Source organism: Lytechinus variegatus, chromosome 2, assembly GCF_018143015.1.
Source record: "Lytechinus variegatus isolate NC3 chromosome 2, Lvar_3.0, whole genome shotgun sequence".
Taxonomy (NCBI): Eukaryota; Metazoa; Echinodermata; class Echinoidea; order Temnopleuroida; family Toxopneustidae; genus Lytechinus; species Lytechinus variegatus.
Genome location: NC_054741.1, coordinates 28,113,443 through 28,133,843, shown reverse-complemented (window position 1 = coordinate 28,133,843; position 20,401 = coordinate 28,113,443). Strand labels below are relative to the sequence as shown.

Below are 20,401 nucleotides of genomic sequence, written 5' to 3'. Positions count from 1 at the left end.
ATCCTTGGAAGGCTCCCGTCTGTAATATTCAGTGTCATTTTGTTGTCAATCTCTCTTTGACCTGTAAGTTGTCAAGGAAGCTGTAGCCAGGGCCTAGCACTTTTCAGCAAGCCGACGGCATTCAACGATCTGATCTCGATCGAACGACGATGTCGAAATTAAAAGGTTGTGCTTCACTCGGGGCTTCACTGCTGCACGTATGGTGGATGGCATTCTTGTTCCATATTTGTCTTGGCATCGGTCGTGGCGTACCGAATTCAGCACCCGTGATCATCGACGATATCGCCAAGGACCTTCAAACGACCACAGCTGTTGTTGGGATGTTGCTCGCTTCGTACACAGTTCCATTTGGTATTTCAGGTATAATCCTCTTCTTGATGATGCATCCAGGGGCGCCGCCTCAAATGGTGTGGGGGTAAGGGGGCGACCCGCGATGCAACCTGGCCAATTAAGTTGTGATTTTCAAAGAGGTCAGAAAAGAGTAAGGAGAAACGTATTCAATAATGTCCCACGTTAATATCCCTATTATTAATTGAGAATGTGACGTCACCATTATAGTCGTCATGCGCCCCACCCCTCCTTATGCCCCTGGCTGCTTCGTCCCTTTATGTTATGTTCATGCCTGTTAATGTGTGAGGGTGTGCGTGTGTGTGTGTGAAATAAAAAATAATATTTTAGCTTGGTGATCAGGGCCCTCATAAAGCTGTAATCTATAATTTCTATTTGACTTAAACTTGGAGAGGGGCGTCATTGTTCGTTAACCGTTCCCCTAAGTATCTCAGACTAGATCGAAGACAACTCAGTCAAATAGTTATGACATGTCCGTCCCTATCATATACTTTTTTTTATTCGCAGTGCAGTGCCAACTAAAAGTTGAATAGATATGACATGTAAAAGGGCTACCATCTTTTTTTAATCATTATTTTTTTGTAACCAATCATAACAGTTAAAAGTCCATTTTCAAAACAAGAATTACAAATAATTCACAGAAACTAACAAATGAGATCGATACATCTGCTAATTTGGAAATGATGAAATATTAATTTTCAAAGTGAGAAAAACCTACCACATCAGGCAATACTTAGTCGACATATAGAGTTGAGAACGTTCTACTGCTATCTCACATGGATGAATTATGTTATCGAACATTCGAAGCCTTCCAAAAGGCAACGTACTGATATTATTACCCAAGGTTCAGGGAGTAACTATTCAAATTTAGACCTTTTGACAAACAAAGTGTAAATGCATGCCTCGATCGGGGCCTCGATCTGCCTTGGATTGATGATAATAGCAGAGAAAATAATGGGGAGTGAGGTATTTTCATCAAAAAAATGAATTGTATTAGCCGTTATTATGTTATCTTTTATTATTAAGTTATGCCAAAAAAGGTCGTTACCACGTTCTTCCCTTGTATTGGCCTCCGGAACCGCCCCTTTCAGGTTCGAAATTTAATTCGATGTTGTAGGCCATTATGTTCGGGGTTTATTAATTGCATATCAATTCAGGACTTTAATTCGATGATTCAGGACTTTAATTCGATGATGCATTATGACCAACAAGTATATTGGGGGCGTCGCATAAAGCTGCTCCAATGCAGGGGCGGGCCCAGAATATACAAAGGATGTTGAGCACTTTGCTGGAAAAAAAACATGACAAGCAATAAAAAACCCTGGAGAATTTGCTTTTGTGCTTTTGACAGTCATAAAAAGGGGTCCTAAACTGCTAAATTGTCATGAAAGGAAATTTTCTGCAATTTAAAAGCACAGGTCTGCTTTGAAAAAAAAGAAGTTCTAATGGTTAGTTTGTAATGCTCCATTCACCAACTACACATTTTATTTAATTTCACACAATGCAGGAATTTATGGTGAAATTTTCTAACAGTGTGCAAATATAAATTGATATGCTTTTGTTAAATTGATCTATCTCGGATCTATCTGTCGTAAATCTGCATCAAAATTTGCAATAGATTGCAAATATTTTCTTGCAATACACATGGCCACTGTGAACCATGTTTTTTTTTTAAATGATAAATAAAGTCTTTTTGGAGCAATAACCTTTTGGGGGGTGTTTCATAAAGCTGTTCGTAAGATACGAATGACTTTACGCACGACTGGTGAACCTTTCGCGCGTAACCATCTCCAATGAATATACCATTTACCGCAAGAAAGGATCACCAGTCGTTCTTAAAGTCGCCCTTAACTTACGAACAGCTTTATGAAACGGTCACCTGGGCCCCGTCTTACAATGAGTTACGATTGGTCCGATCAATCGCAATTCTATGGAAATCCAGTATTGTCATAATATTATCTACAAGAAATTTAAAAGATGTCCTTTGTAAACAAAAAGAAGCACACTGAATTTTCAAGAAAACCATGGATGTGTGAATACATCATAGTTCAAAAATATTTTGAACAAACATGCATTTCAGGTGTTGACATTCCTGGCTATCCATAGCTGTGATTGGTTGGATCAATTGCAACTATTATAAGACGGAGCCCTGATCTTTCATATTAGTTTGCCGGTTTGCGAAGGGTAAAAACTTGCTCGGTAGGCTATATTGAAGAGTTACTCTGCCATAAGCCAGAACTGTTAACTAGAATGTACTGGTTTCATGGCACCGGGTGTTATTGTGCCTGGGTGATGACAAAAATTATTATCTTAGGAAGAATGATAATGAAAATATCATGTCGTTAATACGATTAAATCTTTTTATTACACAATGGCTTTATGATCAGTTTCCTTCAAAACAGACCGATGAATATGGCTTTCAATGGCCCATGATAAAATGTGCCAACTTCCTTTAATTGTTTGTGTGGGTGGATGAGGGTGGGTATATGTTGAAAAAAAAAGTGTGTGTGTGTGTGTGATTTAACAGTGACATTGAGGAAGTCACTGCATTATGGAGGAATTACTAAAACATAGATTATATTGCGGGTTCATTGTTACAAAAGTCATAATGACCGGCTCATTAATGTTCCAGCATAGAGCTATTACAGATAGCTCTATGGTTCCAGGGTCTGTGTTTGGTTCAGAATGATGTGAATGATAAGTATGCTAAAAGGCGGAATAAATCTTAATTGGAGAAAGGAAAAGTTGAGATAGAGAGATACGGGAGAGATAGCTATAATGATAATTTTTAAAAAGAAAAATAAATCAGTTCACTTTCTTTAGCGATCCTCAAATTGGCAGTGTTGCTTCAAAGTGATATGCACAACTATCTTTATATTTTGTGTACAAGAAAAATCGCCACTATCTCGAGGTGCAGATTGTCTCCTTCTTGTCTCATGATATTTCTTGGGAAAATGTATTCAACACAACATGTTGAGTTCCCGGATTGAGTTATAGGTAATATAGGTTTTCCCGTCCAATTTCGTCAAAATTTCAACTGATTTAATGATGTAATAATTCAGTTTGAAATAAATTTGAATGACCTCTGAGATCAGCATTTGATTAGCCAAATACCTCGTTCAATTTAATTCTATTGGCACGCGATTTCATGGTTATCTCATTTAAACATGTATAAAGAACGATCAAATTAAAATAGCTGACGAAGTGTTTTCAAATTCGCACCTGTACCCTCCTTGCGAACGTGTAGGAATTCAAAATCATTCATATGCAATCACTTATAGGATATGGACAGTGTTTTTCGTTGGTTTTTTTTTCACTTCTTTCGAATCACTATAGAAAATGTGGTTACTTCTAAATTGGATGTTCATAATTTTACTGAAATTTATCATCCATCTGACAAATCATCATCGGAACAACAACTCGTTTTTTCCATTTTCATAACTATAAACTGTGGTCAATACCATGTTTCTTATCCCTTCCCCAAAACGATATAAATTACAATGTAAAATAATAAAAAAAGAACAAGATGGTGAATAAAAAAATACATACCATTTGGTATAAGTCATCCACCAACTCACTGGCTGATTCAGGGGAGGGGCACAGCCGGCTCGTGCCCCCCTATTTTTGAGAGGCACAGTTATTTTTTTCGTGGACGAAATACCCTTATTCTTTGGTTAAACCCCCTTTTTTGCTCGTTAAATTCCTCGGGAAATGTGCCCCCCCCCCTTTTGGGAATCCTGGATCGGCCCCTGCACCCACTCATCAATCACCACAAGAATAACCGTTTACAACCTTGTGTTACATGAATTACGTCTTTATCAAACATAATGGAATACTGATTCTAACTGAAAAGATCAGAAAAATTGAAAGATAGGGTAAAGTTTGGAGAAAAAAAAACATTGTATAACATAGAAAAAAATGAGCACAGAAACATATTATCTGAATTTGGACGTTTAAAGTGCAAATATGCATGCGAGCCGACAAATGAAATTGAAAATGGTATTTTAGGCGAAATTAACCGATTAGTTCGTAGTCGCGATATTAAATGACACCTTGGGCCTTTAATTTGAACGAATTTCTCTCTAAATTGAATTTCTACAAAATTCAAAGGAATGATATACAACAGAATTGAATGCTGAATAAATGAAAATGAACCATGTGTGCAGAATGTGGGTGAAATATTTCGAATTTGAACGTCCTTTCACTAATTTAACTGCAACTCTGATGAAATTGGACGGGAAAACCTATAATAACATGAATAAGAGAAAGTAAGAAAATCGTTTTCGTGTTCTTTTCATCTTCCAATACACATACCAACGATTGCTTATCTGTTCTCTTCCAACTACAATTCCTCTGAAAATGGTCTCAGAAAATGAGCGATATGGACACATCCATATCAATTTCCACTCGTTTTTCCGTCTGGTAACGTCAATTAATTTTCTGCTGGCATTTTTCTATTCCGATTTTTAACCTCACTTTCGATCTTTGAGTTCTCGTATCTATCGTAAGATAAACTTTAAGGTCAAGTCCACCCCAGAAAATGGTTTATTTGAATCGATACTATAGAGAAAAATCAAACAAGCACAACGCTGAAAATTTCATCAAAATCCAATGCAAAATAAAGTTATGACATAAAGTTTCGCTTATTTCTCACAAAATAGTTATATGCACAGTAATATTAAAGGGGAAGTTCACCCTGAAGAAAAGTTTGTTGTAAAAATAGCAGAAAAATTAATAAAAAATATTGGTGAAGGTTTGAGGAAAATCCGTTAAAGATTAAGAAAGTTATTAGAATTCAAAGTTTTGGATTTGTGACGTCATATGCGAGCAGCATTCCTACATAGCGAATGGTAAAAAATCAATGAATTTCAAATTTTGTATGGTTCCTGATGACTTTATTTTGTTTTCTATCTATGATCGGGTGTGAAATGATTTGTCTATTGATATACAAAAGGCACTGTAGAAACCATTTTCAATTTTGTGAGAAAATGACATTTCTTTGATTTTTTTACCATTCGCTATGTAGGAATGCTGCTCGCATATGACGTCACAAATCCAAAACTTTGAATTCTAATAACTTTCTTAATCTTTGACGGATTATCCTCAAACCTTCACCAATATTTTTTATTAATTTTTCTGCTATTTTTACAATAAACTTTTCTTCAGGGTGAACTTCCCCTTTAAGTAACATGCAAATGTTAGAATGGATGATGTCCCTCACTCACTATCTCTTTTGTTATTTATTGCTTGAGTAATACAATATTTCATTTTTTATTTACAGAGTTGACAATAAGGGCCAACTTGACTGAAAATGCTAATTCCATGTGTTCAGGAAGAATTAAATTTTGTTCCACTTAACAATGAGGAGAAAATTAGAATATTTCATATTGTCTCATCTGCATAGCAGAGTGAGACAAAAGGCGCCACTTTTCCGACGGCGACGGCGGCGTCAACATCAAATCTTAACCTGAGGTTAAGTTTTTGAAATGACATCATAACTTAGAAAGTATATGGACCTAGTTCATGAAACTTGGCCATAAGGTTAATCAAGTATTACTGAACATCCTATTAGAGTTTCATGTCACATGACCAAGGTCAAAGGTCATTTAGGGTCAATGAACTTAGACCATGTTGGAAGAATCAACATCAAAATCTTAACCTGAGGTTAAGTTTTTGAAATGACGTCATAACTTAGAAAGTATATAGACCTAGTTCATGAAACTTGGACATAAGGTTAATCAAGTATCACTGAACATCATGCATGAGTTTTATGTCACATGACCAAGGTCAAAGGTCATTTAGGGTCAATGAACTTTGGCCGAATTGGGGGTATCTGTTGAATTCCCATCATAACTCTGAAAGTTTATGGATCTGATTCATGAAACTTGGACATAATAGTAATCAAGCATCACTGAAAATTTTGTGCAAGTTTCAGGTCTCATGATTAAGGTCAAAGGTCATTTAGGGTCAATGAACTTTGGCCCAATCGGGGGTATCTGTTGAATTACCATCATAACTTTGAAAGTTTATGGATCTGATTCATGAAACTTGGACATAAGAGTAATCAAGTATCACTGAACATCCTGTGCGAGTTTCAGGTCACATGATCAAGGTCAAAGGTCATGTAAGGTCAATGAACTTTGGCCAAATTGGGGGTATTTGTTGAATAACCATCATATCTCTGTAAGTTTATTGGTCTAGTTCATAAAAAGTGGACATAAGAGTAACCATGTATCACTGAACATCTTGTGCGAGTTAGAGTAGTATTCAAAGTCAGCACTGCTGCTATATTGAACTGCGTGATGCAGGTGAGACGGCCAGAGGCATTCCACTTGTATTGAAATACAAAAGAAATAGTGGATGACGCCATCGGTCTCCTCATTTGCATACCGACCAGAAGGTGCATTTAACTGTTTTGTGAAATAAAAGCGAAACTTTTAAATGTCATAACTTTCTATATATTCATCTGATCTATTGTACTTTGTATGAAAGTTTTTTTCCCCCAGTCCTTTTTAAATTAAATTCATTTTGTCTTTATTGTGTTTACCAGTATGTCACGGTGCACTCATTACAAGTTGTTACCTCCATTGTAATATAGCTTTTAGAGAATGTATTAATGCTTGAACCTTTGAAAATAAAGTAATGTTGAATTGAATTATCGTTTTGAAGTTTCGGACGTATACATTATGAACGGCGACACGACATTCGGTCCGGCAACAATTGCTCCAGACTCTATATTTGTTGCGTCTAAGAATTTAGTCTAAATCCAGGGTTGAAGTTGGTCATTCCATTATCAATGTGTGGAATTTACAGCGGAGCAATTGTGCAGGGGCCCGTTGCAGAAAGAGTTGCGTTTAAACGCAAGCCAAGAAATCAATCGCAAGTCCCAAATGCGCGCTGTTGATTGGTTGAAAATCAAGTTGCGCATGATTTTTAGAGTTGCGTTTGATTGCAACTCTTTCTGCAACAGGCCCCAGGTCCAGGAAAAAAACTGCAATTGAGACAACTCGGCTCCACTGAAAAGCCTAATTTTCTACAAGTTCTGCTTTTTATTCAAGCTCCTCACTTTTTTTTTACATTCTGCAGTTTACCTTGTATTAAATACTTATGTTAGATAGTTAATTTGATCATTGATACATTGTTTATGTATATTATGTTATCTGTTTTAAAAGTGGAATAAATAAATGAATACACAATAATGAAGTTAGGTCCCGAGTTGTCCGCTGTTTATGTATACTATGTTATCTGTTTTAAAAGTGGAATAAATAAATGAATACACAATAATGAAGTTAGGTCCCGAGTTGTCCGCTGTTTATGTATACTATGTTATCTGTTTTAAAAGTGGAATAAATAAATGAATAAACAATAATGAAGTTAGGTCCCGAGTTGTCCGCTGCAAACCTAATCCCAACCCTAACCTAGGTAAGATTGTTACCAATATACAGACATCAATTGAAATCATAGAAGAAAACAAATTTTGTCAACAAAATATAGCGATCTGAGGTTGAAGAACACGGCACCCAATTTTTCGGCGCCGCCGAGTTGTGCAGAATTAGCTGGCACCTCGTTGTTTTTCAAGTAGGGCCTGAGTAGTGTATGATATACACCTGAATTCAATTGGGTATACCCCCCCCCCCCACTATCAATATACCCTGGCAGCGCTATTGCGTATATGGATTGAGTGGTAATCAAAAACTTTTTGTGTCTGAATTAACACGGTCGGTTAATTCCAGAGTTGTATATACGTCATGATGGTAGGTCTGAAAGCGGGATAAGTTATGGTTGACTGTCATAAGAGCAGGAAGTCGATGGAATATTGAGTACTACTAGAAGAGCTATACCGTCGAGACCAGTAAAATTTGGGACCTGCATATTTTTTATGTCTAATTTGATCAACGATACTCGGTTAAGGGACGTCAAAGAAACGTGAAATCAACGTCGATTTCGACTACGAAAATAATATTGTCGCCTTCATCGAGGAATGATGTGTTTAAAACATTTCTTTTCGCTCTGGTGGGTGGCGATGGCGTTTTTCATCTGCACGATGTTTTCGGGTGTTCATACAAGCCTATCGGTGTTCATAGATGATGTTTCGATAGACCTTCATATGACCACTGCTGTGATCGGAATTACATTGGCGACATATGTAGTTCCTTTTGGTATCTCAGGTGAGACTCAAATGGACTCCACCCCCCTGGATCCTAATTCTATTTCAGTGCACTATATCAGTCAAAAATGACTAGTTAATAGGGTCGGCTGGGTGCCTGTTATTCTAGTCATATTTGACTATTTTCTAGTCATATTTTACTAGAACATAGTTATTTCTGACTAGAATGTCAGAAATGTGAATATCAGTGATTGCCATATCAGTTGCTCCCAGCTGACTACTGGTCTAGTCAATTTGACTGATTTGTTTTAAAGGCATCCAACAATACGACGCGAGGGTCTTTTAATATATAAAAGCCTATAGACTTGAGTTTTGATGATATACATTCCATTCAAAGTTACTTGTATACCTTGCGTTATCAAACTGTAGATATCTTGTCAATGATCTTGTATATTTTTTGTTCTACTTTGTATTTTTGTTTTGAACAGAATAGTGGCAGATGCCAATGATCGATGTTCCAATCAATTTACTACCAGTTGCAATTCTTTTACTCACTACTATACACCGGATAAAAACAGAGATCAACAGTTGAATATTAAAAATCAAACTTTGTGTTTAAGATTTTAAACCCTTGTCGGGACCCTTGTTAGAAATTATTAAACAACTACTGTAATGTTCATACTAAGCAGCGTTGAATATGACTCTCGAAAAGCAGTTTGAGGTACTGCAGAGACCAACCTGTCTAAAGAAAACAGAATTAAATGAATAAATAAATATATTTCAAACAGCGCGTTTAATGTACGTGTAGCAGACATCCATTCTCCAGAAGAAACAAAACAAAATGATGAGAGAAATTCGGTGGAAGACAATGAAAATTAAAGTTATAAAACGTTAGGAATTATAGGTCTGTATATACCTAATTTTTTGGCGAGGCCGAGTTGTCTCGTGTACCGAGTTGAGCTGGACCCGTCTGCACTTGATCTATCAAGCGCAGCAGTATTAAGTCAACCATCCATTTGATGGCCATGCAGATCCCTCTTATAGTAAAATCCTCATTGATTTATCGATTTAATCTCATCCAATTAAATCGTATAGCTGTTCATAGTTTGAGAGAGCCCCTAAACACAGAACATCGAACCCCCTTCCCAGTAATTAAACCCCCTTGGCCCATATTCTGAAGTCGGGTTTAACTTAAACTCAGGTTTGAAGTTGTGGTTTAAGTATGGGAGGCCAAAAGTATAAAAAAAAAATTAAGCTGTATGTTTCTTATATAATGTGCTCTTTCCTGATTCATTTATGGTGAAAACAATCTCTATATATATGTCCTAGGCAATTATGAATTATTTGAGAGCCAAATGAGCTGAAATATGATATCTCTACCGTTTGTGATTTATGTAACAATTGGCTTCCCATACTTAAACCACAACTTTAAACCCGAGTGTAAGGTAAACACGACTTCAGAATACGGGTCAATTTGTCCTATAACCCAACACCATTAGATTATAATTTGCATTGAGGAAATTAATGTAATGAAACAAGGTTGGGAGTTCACGCAAAGCTATAGGCAGAGACAAGTCCAAGGTCCCGTTGCTTAATAGTTACCATTATGGTAACTTTGACATCCAATGGTATAACTATACCATGGCAATGCTGATCAACAGCCATATTAAAGGAGAATGAAACCATTGGAACAAGATAGCTTTTGTGAAAACAGAAAAATCAAAGAAACAGATCAACAAAAGTTTGAGAAAAATCGGACAAATAATGAGAAAGTTATGAGCATTTGAATATTGCGATCACTATTGCTATGGAGATAGCAAATTGGCAATGCGACAAAGATGTGTGATGTCACTGATGAACAACTCTCCCTATTACTTTAGTATATATTTCACTTGAATTGCCTCTTTTATCACATCTATCCATAGATCATGTGTTCTTTCTACATGAGGGCATGTAATACATATTTTTTAAGAATACATAATGGATAAAGAGTTTGTATCATCGTAAGAAAAAGCAAAAAGAGACATTTTGAGGGTATTTTATAGTCCACCAAAGGGAAAGTTGTTCATCAGTGACATCACACATCCTTGTCGCTTTGCCAATGGGAGGATCTCCATAGCATTAGTGATTGCAATATTCAAATGCTCATAACTTTCTCATTATTTGTCCGATTTTTCTCAAACTTTCTTTATTCTTATTCTTTGATTTTTCTGTTTCTACACAAGCCTATTTGTTCCAAAGGTTTCATTCCCCTTTAAGATCAAGGATTTCAGGAAAGCTACCACTGACAGTCAGAGTTACCATGATGGTAACTTTTATGCAACGGGACCTAGAATCACGAAGAAATACATCGAGCCTGCTGTTGCGTATATTTTCCAACCCAAGTTGTTAGAATGCGGTTATACTGCTGAATATTGACACATAATATTTTCCTGATTTGTTTATGAATTTTTCTTATTGTGATGCTCCCTAATATCTAGATAAAAGATCCCATAACACAACGATTGTCTATACATATCGGGGGCCTTTTGCATAAAGTCTAATCATGACTGTGGTAACTTTGTCATTATTGTAACCACGTTAAAACTTTATTGTGAGTGGCTGCTGAGCCATGTTATTTATACATGTTATAGTAGTTGCCTTAGATGTAACTCGTTATGAAACAGGACACTATGTCCTGTACAAAATTATGTTTTTATTACAATAAACAAATACCTTATTTCAGTAAAATTAAACGCATTCAGATGATTTGAAGTGTTATCCCTTTATTTTGCTGCTATTGACAGTTTTGCACATGCTGTTAAGGCCAAGTAAAATAAGAAAGTAGTTGATCGTCCTCGCGCGCATCACTTTTGGCCGCCGCATGAAATTTTTTGCTATTTACTATTTTCTAAAAAAAAAAAAAAAAAAAAAAAAAAAAAAAATTGTGTTGTTTCTCGTCCGCGCCATCTTCCCTTTTTGATTGCAGCATCAATTTTCTTGTTATTAACTATTTTTATGGCTGCTGAATAACAAAAAAATTCACAAGATTACTTTGGGATCCGTCTCTCGCAACTTCAAAAACAATTGCAACGTCCGATATCGCCGTAATTGCAAGAAAGAAAAAAATTCTGATTTGGTTTTTTATTGGATTTTGAAGATACCTTCATAAATTAGCGAGGAAATAAAGTTTGCAAACTCGGATAAGATCACGGATTTCTTCATTTTTAGTGCATTTTCGGGGACCACGCTTACTGAATCTGAACTAATCCGTCGCGTGCTCTGGAAATATGGCGCAGATAAATCAATTCTAATGACGTAATTTGTATTTCAGCGGGGTTTTTTGGTAAGTGATAGCGCCTGTACTTAGATGTGTGTTACGGTGATTGTGTGCTTGTGACTCTGTTGGGTGAACTGCATGTGTGCTGGGATGATGTGATTGACTGTGCTGGCGTGACATGTGAATTTGTGAAATGCATTTAATTTTCTGGCGAGTTTTCTAATGTCAGGAGGCAATGCATCGAATATTCAATGAGGGATTTAATATTCAATATCAATTTTAAAAATGAATAAAAATTGAACAGTAGTATTAGCAATTATGTAAACGAACAAGCAGCTGAAAACTGCGATGCGAAACCATGCCCAGAGCAGAGGCAGATCTAAAAATGAGATTGGCTCTGGAAAATTGAACAAGACTCCATTGCAATAAAAAAGACCTCCCACGCATTTTTTTTTACCCTTACATAAATTGAAATGTTTAAATTATTCACTTGACATTAACATTCTGTTTGACAATACAGTACCAGTATACATCAGTAATTAATAGATTTTTATCGCACAATACATTTTCCATAGATTTCCAATCAATCGTAGATATTTATACATATATAATAATTAATAGATAGATATATATATTTCTACTCATTAATATTGAGCATACATCGATCACATAATTTGAGCTTGACATGGCCTGACAATCATTTGAATAAAAAATAGCAAAAAAAATAGTAAATAGTAAGGACCTCCCTCATCACTGATGTCAAAAATCGGGCCGAGAAAATGCCTCCTTGTTCTTAAAAAAAATAGTAAGATAGCAAATAGCAAGGACCTCCCTCATCACCGCTCTCAAAAAACCCGGACGATCAACTACTATCTTTGTTTACTTGGCCTAACGCATAAGGATCGAGGATGAGTGAATATACTATTTCTAAAGATCAGAATCATGACAGACAAACAAGCGACTCATACAAGACAACTCACCCGAGGACAAAATCAATCCATATTTCTTTTTATGATAGGATGCAAATATTACTTTCAAGGCCATGTTTTAGTTTTGAGAGAGCTACATTTGGTGTTGAAGGAGGTGAGGTCGATCCCTCCACCCCCGGTATGTAAAAACATTTACAGCTATATTCTTTTGTTGTCGGCGGTTTGATAACAAAGGGCGCTTTTACTGAACCCCATCACAGCAAACAAACAATCTGATTTTCAATTCAGATCATTTTTCATCATTCTATTCATCGAATGTAAATCATTCAAGTGCAAACCCAGGGCCGGCGCTTAAGTTTTTTTTTATAATGGATTTATTGTTCTTATGCAGAATCATGCAGAAATATATGGTGATGGAAAAACTACCCGCGACTGTGAGGATCGGATGATCAGACGATCACCTTAATTTTGGTCTGCCCCTTTTTGTCCGAGTCATGCTCTGCCAAAGTTCGGGGGGCTACTTTTAAATGTGCAAAACGTATGTGCCGCAGTCTATATATGGAAGGCGAAGTGTTTCAAAATATTTTGGAACACTTCGCCTTCCATAGCTGTCGAGACCCCCATTTACAGCCCAAATTTCCGTTCCAGAGAAAGCCGTTGAAATTCTGATTTTTTTTCCGTTGCGGAGACCCTCAAATTTGTGGTTCCCCGTCCTAGTGCGCGACTATACTGAACTTTATAGCCGGATGGCGCCGGTCAGTCTGGCATGGAGACCCCCAGGCCCTCAATTCTGATATAGTCATGTATCAGAGCATTGTATTTCTAGCAATCGTTGTTCCTAGAGCCGTTCCGAAGAACCGTATTTAAGACCAAGTTTAATTCCAGAGCCCCCTATTTTTCACTTTGGTGTGACACTTAGAAATGTTGATGAAACGCTTCCCTGGAGTCTTTCTACATCAAAGGCTTAAAGCCATCATCGGACTTTGTTTAAAATGATCCGAGAAGGGGTTTGGAGACCGAAGTTTGGCGACCGAAGTTTGGCGTCATTGCTTTTCTCTTCGGATCCTTTGTCTTCTTTTTATCCCTCCCTGCTTTCTTCTGTCATTTATTTCTTCACTACTTGAAAAAAAAACAGAAGGCTTTCATCACCGCCTACCCTTTAACGCCACCCCGGTACAAATCATTTCAGTATAACAATGAAAATCCACCCAGGTGTAGTAAATGGGTATACCTGGTAGGAAGAGTTCCTTGAATGCTCGAGCGTCCGATCAGGGTAGCCTGGCTGTGCAGTTACGGTGCAGTCACATTTCCTTTCGAAAACAGGCGTTTTAACATTTTTTGTACCCGTTTCATATAGACGGTTTAAATAAAAATAAACAAAACGGCTGTTTTCGACTCGCTGAACGGCCGCCGTAGGGAAAATGCGACTGCAGCACAGCACAGAAACATTTAAGCCCGAGTCACATTATAGACCCCGTATCCGATCTTATTTTTTTCCATGTATAGTCAGGCGCCTGAGACCACTCGGCCACTGCACCTCCACTAACTTTAAAGAACTTTATAGGCAAACAACGATAGCTTATATATAATAATTATTTTTATATATTATGAAATGCCATTACACACCCTTCGGTTTTCATTTTTTTTTACATTATGCTTCCGCCCACCATAGGTATTGTTGTTTTGGGGTTGTCCGTCTATTTATCCCGTTTTTGTTCTCATGATCCTGATGATTACAAAATAATCATTGAACTCAACTTTGAGCTCTTGATCACTGACGTACTCTTTTAGCCATCTGGTTACTTTCTTTCTTCCTTCCTTCCTTCCTTCCTTCTTTCCTTTCTTTCTTTCTTTCTTTCTTTCTTAGGATCTGAATACTACAGAATATGTCGGGATATCATACATAGTGTACATCTTCATTTGTCAAGTGTTGAATACCCTATCCCAACAAAAATAGGAAATGTAATTTGAGAAAAGTTGCTCATAGGCTAAATACTAACGGGTTTTATTTCGGGCTACTAACGGTCTTATATGTGTCTGTGTGATTTATTTTATAAATCTAAAATGTCTTTTCCTGCGATAACTGAAGAATCCTTATATTGATTTAACTTCTTGAACACTGAGTAACGGTGATTTGATCTGATTATGGAGTCACCAAACAGGTTTTATGTCATAGACGCCATGGCTCATTGTCACAATAGATCAAATGCACAAATGATGAATTAGTCAGCGAGTGCATAAAAAAGAGACTAATGATTTGATTAGATTATGAAATTTTGTAAGTTTTGAGGTTATTGATACGGTTGGGGAGCAAGAATTTCTACTACACCTAGTTATTATCTTTTAATCGTTTTCTTTCACACACCACATTCCATGTATCTTTGACGTATCTTTATTTTTCCAAAAAGGTTGCGTGACATCGCCCGATTATAAACAAAACCTTGTCTGCAGAATATTAGCCTAGGTTTGCAATTCCTTTGAAAATGCTACTCAAATCACAAAGGACAGCTGCAATGAGATCGAGGTTTTCGTCGAAAGCCTCAGTTGGTAGACCAATTGCAGATCGCCCGAAAACTAGGACCTGACGAAAAATTGCAAATATCTGGTTTGTCCAGAGTTCCAGGACGACCCTGTTGTTAGGATTCACCGATTTTCGACAAAGACCGTTTTGTCAATGAAAGGCTTTTTAATAAGAATTCTCTGCGTAGTGGTCGAATGCGAAAATGCCCTAATATCGGAATGATGTACGTTACTGTACTTAATGTTTTTGTTTTTTACTTTTATTCTATTCTCGATTTCAGGACCAATAGTGTCTTACGCTCTCAACGTTGTAGGATGTCGACCGGTAATAATGATGGGTGGTGTTGTGCTGTCTGCAGGAATATTCATCATGGCATTCGCAAGGCACATTGCGTTCATTTGGATTGGATACAGTCTGCTTGGAGGTAAAGAAAAAAAAAACCATGTACTTGTATATGATATGGAGTACTGTACGAAACATTTGAAATTGCAACAAGTTGATGAGATCGAGAGAAGGGGAGGAGAGAGAAATGAAGAATGTAAGAATAGAGATACTTTGTACTTCGGGATCCATCGAAAACCATTATAAAAGGAGGGGTAAAAAGAAGAAAAACAGACGAAGCTGGGTAAAAAATTGTAATTTTTATTTTCTGTCAGTATCAAAAGGTATCTGCAATCAACTTTCTTCAAGCACTTTAATCATTATTATTTTGTTCCTCAATTTGTTATCGTTTCATTCTTGTCTTTAGGGATTGGAGGAAGTGCCATCTACACTGCATCTACAGCTACCATTCGACAGTACTACTCCGACCGTCACTATGCTCTAGCTAATGGTGCGGCAATTACAGGCGTCTCCATGTCGGTGTTTGTCTTTTCCCCAGTTCTCAGGGTCCTTGCTTCCTACTACGGATGGAGGGGGGCTTTAGTGATTGCTTCGGCCATATCGCTTAACACTGTTGTCATTGGTGCACTCATAAAACCTGAGGTCATCAGGAAACGAAGACCGGTGGTCAGTGATGACTGCAAAGTATCCAACCTTAATCATGACAATGATGAAGATGATGTGAAAAACGGCACACATGAACTCCTGCTTCGAAAAACTTTCTCTGACCAACAACCTACTTCCTGTCTGGAGTCTTCAGAAACAAAAGACTTAGGCTCTTCTGTGGGAGCTGCCGAAAACCGTAGTGAATCGTCTGACACTGAAGAATGTTATCCATCATCAACGGGTATTCCAGCCCATGGTGATGACCGTCTCTGTGACTCAGATAAAGATATCGACGAAAACAAAGAATTGGTAGAAGGTCTAGTAGTTTTGGATAGACACGTTGATGTCAAGTCTGGCATCTCCATGACAAAGGACAATATATGCTCTCGATCCAATGTCTCTGGAGAAGACAATCTTTCGAGTTGTCAAGATTGCACCGGTAGTCAAACTGGAGTGAATGATATCCCAAACGAATATCATAACCTTGAGAATGCAAAGGTTGTTCGATCTACTTTTAGAATATCCAATCTTTGCAAGTTCAGTGCCAAACCCATCAGCCGGACAACTTCCATTTGCCACGCTGCACTTCTCGTCGCCATATTTTTCTTGTCAGGTACCTACATGACCTGTAGCATCTTCCTTGCCCCTGCTGGAACGCATGGAGGACTCTCTCCCATGCAGGCAGCTACACTCCTCTCTGCCGTAGGGATTTCTCAAGCCGTTGGCCGTTTTTCCAATGGCATCATAGTGATGAAAGGGTATGTGAAAACCACGCATCTGTACATAGGAGCACAGATACTAATGGCATCGTCCTCACTAGTCCTAGGACTCCTGATAAGGGTTTATGCGGTTGCTGTCTTGGCATCTTTGACCCTCGGGGTGTCTGCAGGGACTATTGTCTCACTCAACATCGTCATGCAGAGGGTAATCGATGACTGTGCCAATTCAATCTCCTTAGGATGGCTTCTCCTTGTCGAAGGATTTGGAGGTCTTTTCGGCAGTTTGGCATTGGGTAAATAATTTGTTCTTTTTCTTGTTTTTTTTTGTATTGGTACTAGTCCTGCTAAATGTTGTCACATATTTGTAAATTTTAACCTGTGTTAAGCAAAGTGTATGATTATTATCATTCGTTTGACTCAGGCGCGGATCCAGAGGGGGGCACACGTGCCCCCCCCCCCGCCCCCTTTGAGAAGAGAAACTATAATTTGCAATGTAAAAATATAATTGAAACCGAGATGTGCCCTCCCCCTTTTGAAATTGAAGACTTTTTTTCTTGTCAATTTTTTTTTCGGATACGAAATTTTCTTAATTTGTGGTTAAAAACCTTTTTCTTTTGCATGTCAATTTTTTTGGGTACGAAATATCCTCCATTTGTGGTTGAAAACCTCTGGGGGGGGGCCCTTGTCAAAATTTTCCTCTGAAAAAATTGCCCCCCCCCCCCTTTTGGGAAATCCTGTATCCGCCCCTGGCTTGAATTGACTGATTTACGTAGCCCTGGTCTTGTAATCATTAGTTTTTGCTAACTCATCTTACAGGTGACAGGGCAGTTCATGATGTGTACAAGGAAAATTCAACTAACATAGGATGGCTCAGGCCGATATCATTTGAAATGATCGAACATAAATTATGAATAACAAACAAAGTTCCTTCCACTCAACCAAACAAACCGGTTATATGATTTTATCTTAGTCCATAATTCTTGCAATATATTTACATCGTCCTGTATGTATCTCTGTAGGTTATCTGAAGGATGTGACTGGTAGCTTTCTGCTCACTTTCGTTCTGGCTGCAGTTTTCTCGTCACTGTCTGCTGCCCTCAGTGTTTTCATCCTTATTCTCAAAAGACGGGAAGCAACGACATTGAAGAAGGGCAAACCCAGAACCAAAGCTATCTAATTTTCCTAAAGCTGTTTCTCCGTTTTCATGAAACAAAAATGTTGGCACGACATTGGCTCCTGGCTTTATTCCGTCTAAGATGTAAGGTCGCCATGCTCCACCAAAGTGCCAGCAAAGACCGTGTTGGGTCTGTAATCAGATCTTGCGACTTGTTCTGTACTCTGAGAAAAGTTGTTAGCAGCCACAATTATATGATACAAAAAAACACAAAGACGATAATTTGTCATTCAATTTACCTAGCACATCTCCACTTCACTGTGCATTATTGTGTGCGAGCAATTTGAAATATTTTTTGATTATCTATCAACATCGTCATCATTGTTTTAATCTTTATATTGCTATTCTTATCTTATTATTTGACGTGTACAACCTATTATAAAGAGTATTATATGCGTAGATTTCGAGCATTTTATATTATGCTTCTAAATAACGAATTTTTAATGCTTAATTGCTTTTATTATTTTCATAATTGTCATGTTAAATGAGATTGGTTGTATTGTAAACTATAGGCTATAATGTACATTATGAAACAAGTAATTTGAAGAATGAATCGGTCTTTGATGTGAAAAGAGAGAGAATCACAAATACTCTTCATATAATAAAATAAGACTATCCACTGCAATTAAGCAGTGAGGGAAGGGAAGAGAATGTGCAGACATGCTACAGTGGAAACCTGAAAACTGTTACCTGGAAAACTACGTCAAGAGGGAAAAATAATTTCTTAAGAATACAAGAAAAAAAAAATCCTCTAGTGTGTACAGGAGACTATGGACAAATAAAGAAAGTGACATGATTGAAGAATGAATTGAGGGCGCTCGAGAACGACAATGGATAAGAGTGAAATAGAGAGGGACAGTAGAGAGAGAGAGAGAAGAAGAGACACATAGAGGGTAGAAGGCGGGAGAGGGAGAGGGGAACGAGGGGTGCTAAAAGCTTGGGATACAATAAATGGGAATTCCAATTATGTTTAACTCTTGATTTAGTGCAGTATAATTATGAATGGTGCCATATTTGTTAAAAAAACATTCGAACGCAGTTACGAAACTCTCAGATCAGGGGCACATTCGGAAAGCACAGCGTCGACGCCGACTGGCGTACAAAATGAGGGGGGGGGAGGGGGTTGGGGCGATTGCACCCCCCCCCCTCAAAAAATAATGTTCATGACCAAGAAGAAAAATGAGAATAGGAAAGAAGGAAGGTGACATATGACATATGATATTTCCTGAATATGATGTCAAAATCTAACAAAATTGGATTTTTGTAATAAAAATGTCAAAATATTTGCACACTCGCAACTTTTTATTAATTTCACCCGATCATATCTGGCCCCCTCAAAGTTTTCGGTTCAATATTGACATGAATAAAATGAAGACGCATGGGATATGGATCTAATACAGATCAGTACTGCATGTTCACTGATCTTGTGTTGAGCTGTATAGTTGACGCATTTATGAAATGTGCCCCATATTCCTATAAAAAACTGTTAGATTTTCGAATGTGGGACAAAGTAATATTATACGTCTCTTGCAATCTCGTGTATGCGTAATTGCCTATTCGAGATTCCAGTATTATGAAGAGATGATGGAAAGTATTTCCTTTAGTATTGCAGCATTTTGCTCATGATGATCTATAAACATACAGCTGAGAAGGAAGAAGAACGAAAATCATAATTATACATGTATATGAATACTATATACCCTACATTTTAAATGTAGATTCTCATACAGAAATTTAATAATAGAGAATACCTTTCAAAGTATACTGATTTTGATAGTATCATATTCAATCCATACTACGTGAATAATTACTCTTCCTTTTTCTTTATGAATGTGCATTTTTTTCTATTTTTATAGAATCTCCTATAGCAGTATCAAAATTTGTTTCTAATGAAATATAAATGAAAAGTATTATTTTGTGTTATTTCGACCAAGTTCTTTCCCTCTCTGGTAAAAAAAAGAGGATGGTGACAGAGGCAGATGCAATTAGAGGGGGGGGGGGGGGGGCCTTTCCGGCCCTTGCCCCCTTGTGAGAGACATAGTCAATATTTTTATGTAAAAATGTTTAAACACAAGTGTGCCCCCCCCCTTGAAAGTAAAAAAAAATGTAATGGGAATATTTGACGTCCAAACACAATGAAGGACCTTTTTTCTGCTTGTCAAATTTTCGTTGGGAAAATGTACCTCCCTTTTGGAAAATCCTGAATCCGTCACTGGATATTAAATTAAAATACGATGATTCTGACACAAAGTGCAATTGACAAGAATGATTTTTTTAGGTCGAGATTTTGAGATGAAATCCCGGGGGGCACTTACATTGACGAGTGGATACCATGCGCGACCAAAGAAACATGTGAA

The 20,401-nt window shown here is 37.3% G+C and overlaps 1 protein-coding gene across 2 annotated transcripts; it reads left to right on the top strand.

The window, feature by feature from the left end:
* Positions 1 to 18,922, top strand: LOC121407750 (monocarboxylate transporter 13-like). 2 transcript variants are annotated; one of them, XM_041598940.1, is made up of 4 exons: positions 1 to 360; positions 15,445 to 15,588; positions 15,913 to 17,163; positions 17,890 to 18,922. In XM_041598940.1, the coding sequence occupies exons 1-4, from the start codon at positions 150 to 152 to the stop codon at positions 18,045 to 18,047; spliced, it is 1,764 nt and encodes a 587-aa protein (XP_041454874.1). In that variant the 5' UTR covers positions 1 to 149; the 3' UTR covers positions 18,048 to 18,922. The 2 variants fall into 2 exon arrangements, with proteins under 2 accessions (XP_041454874.1, XP_041454875.1); XM_041598941.1 differs by lacking the exon at positions 1 to 360 and adding an exon at positions 8,061 to 8,516.
* Positions 18,923 to 20,401: the final 1,479 nt, after the last annotated feature.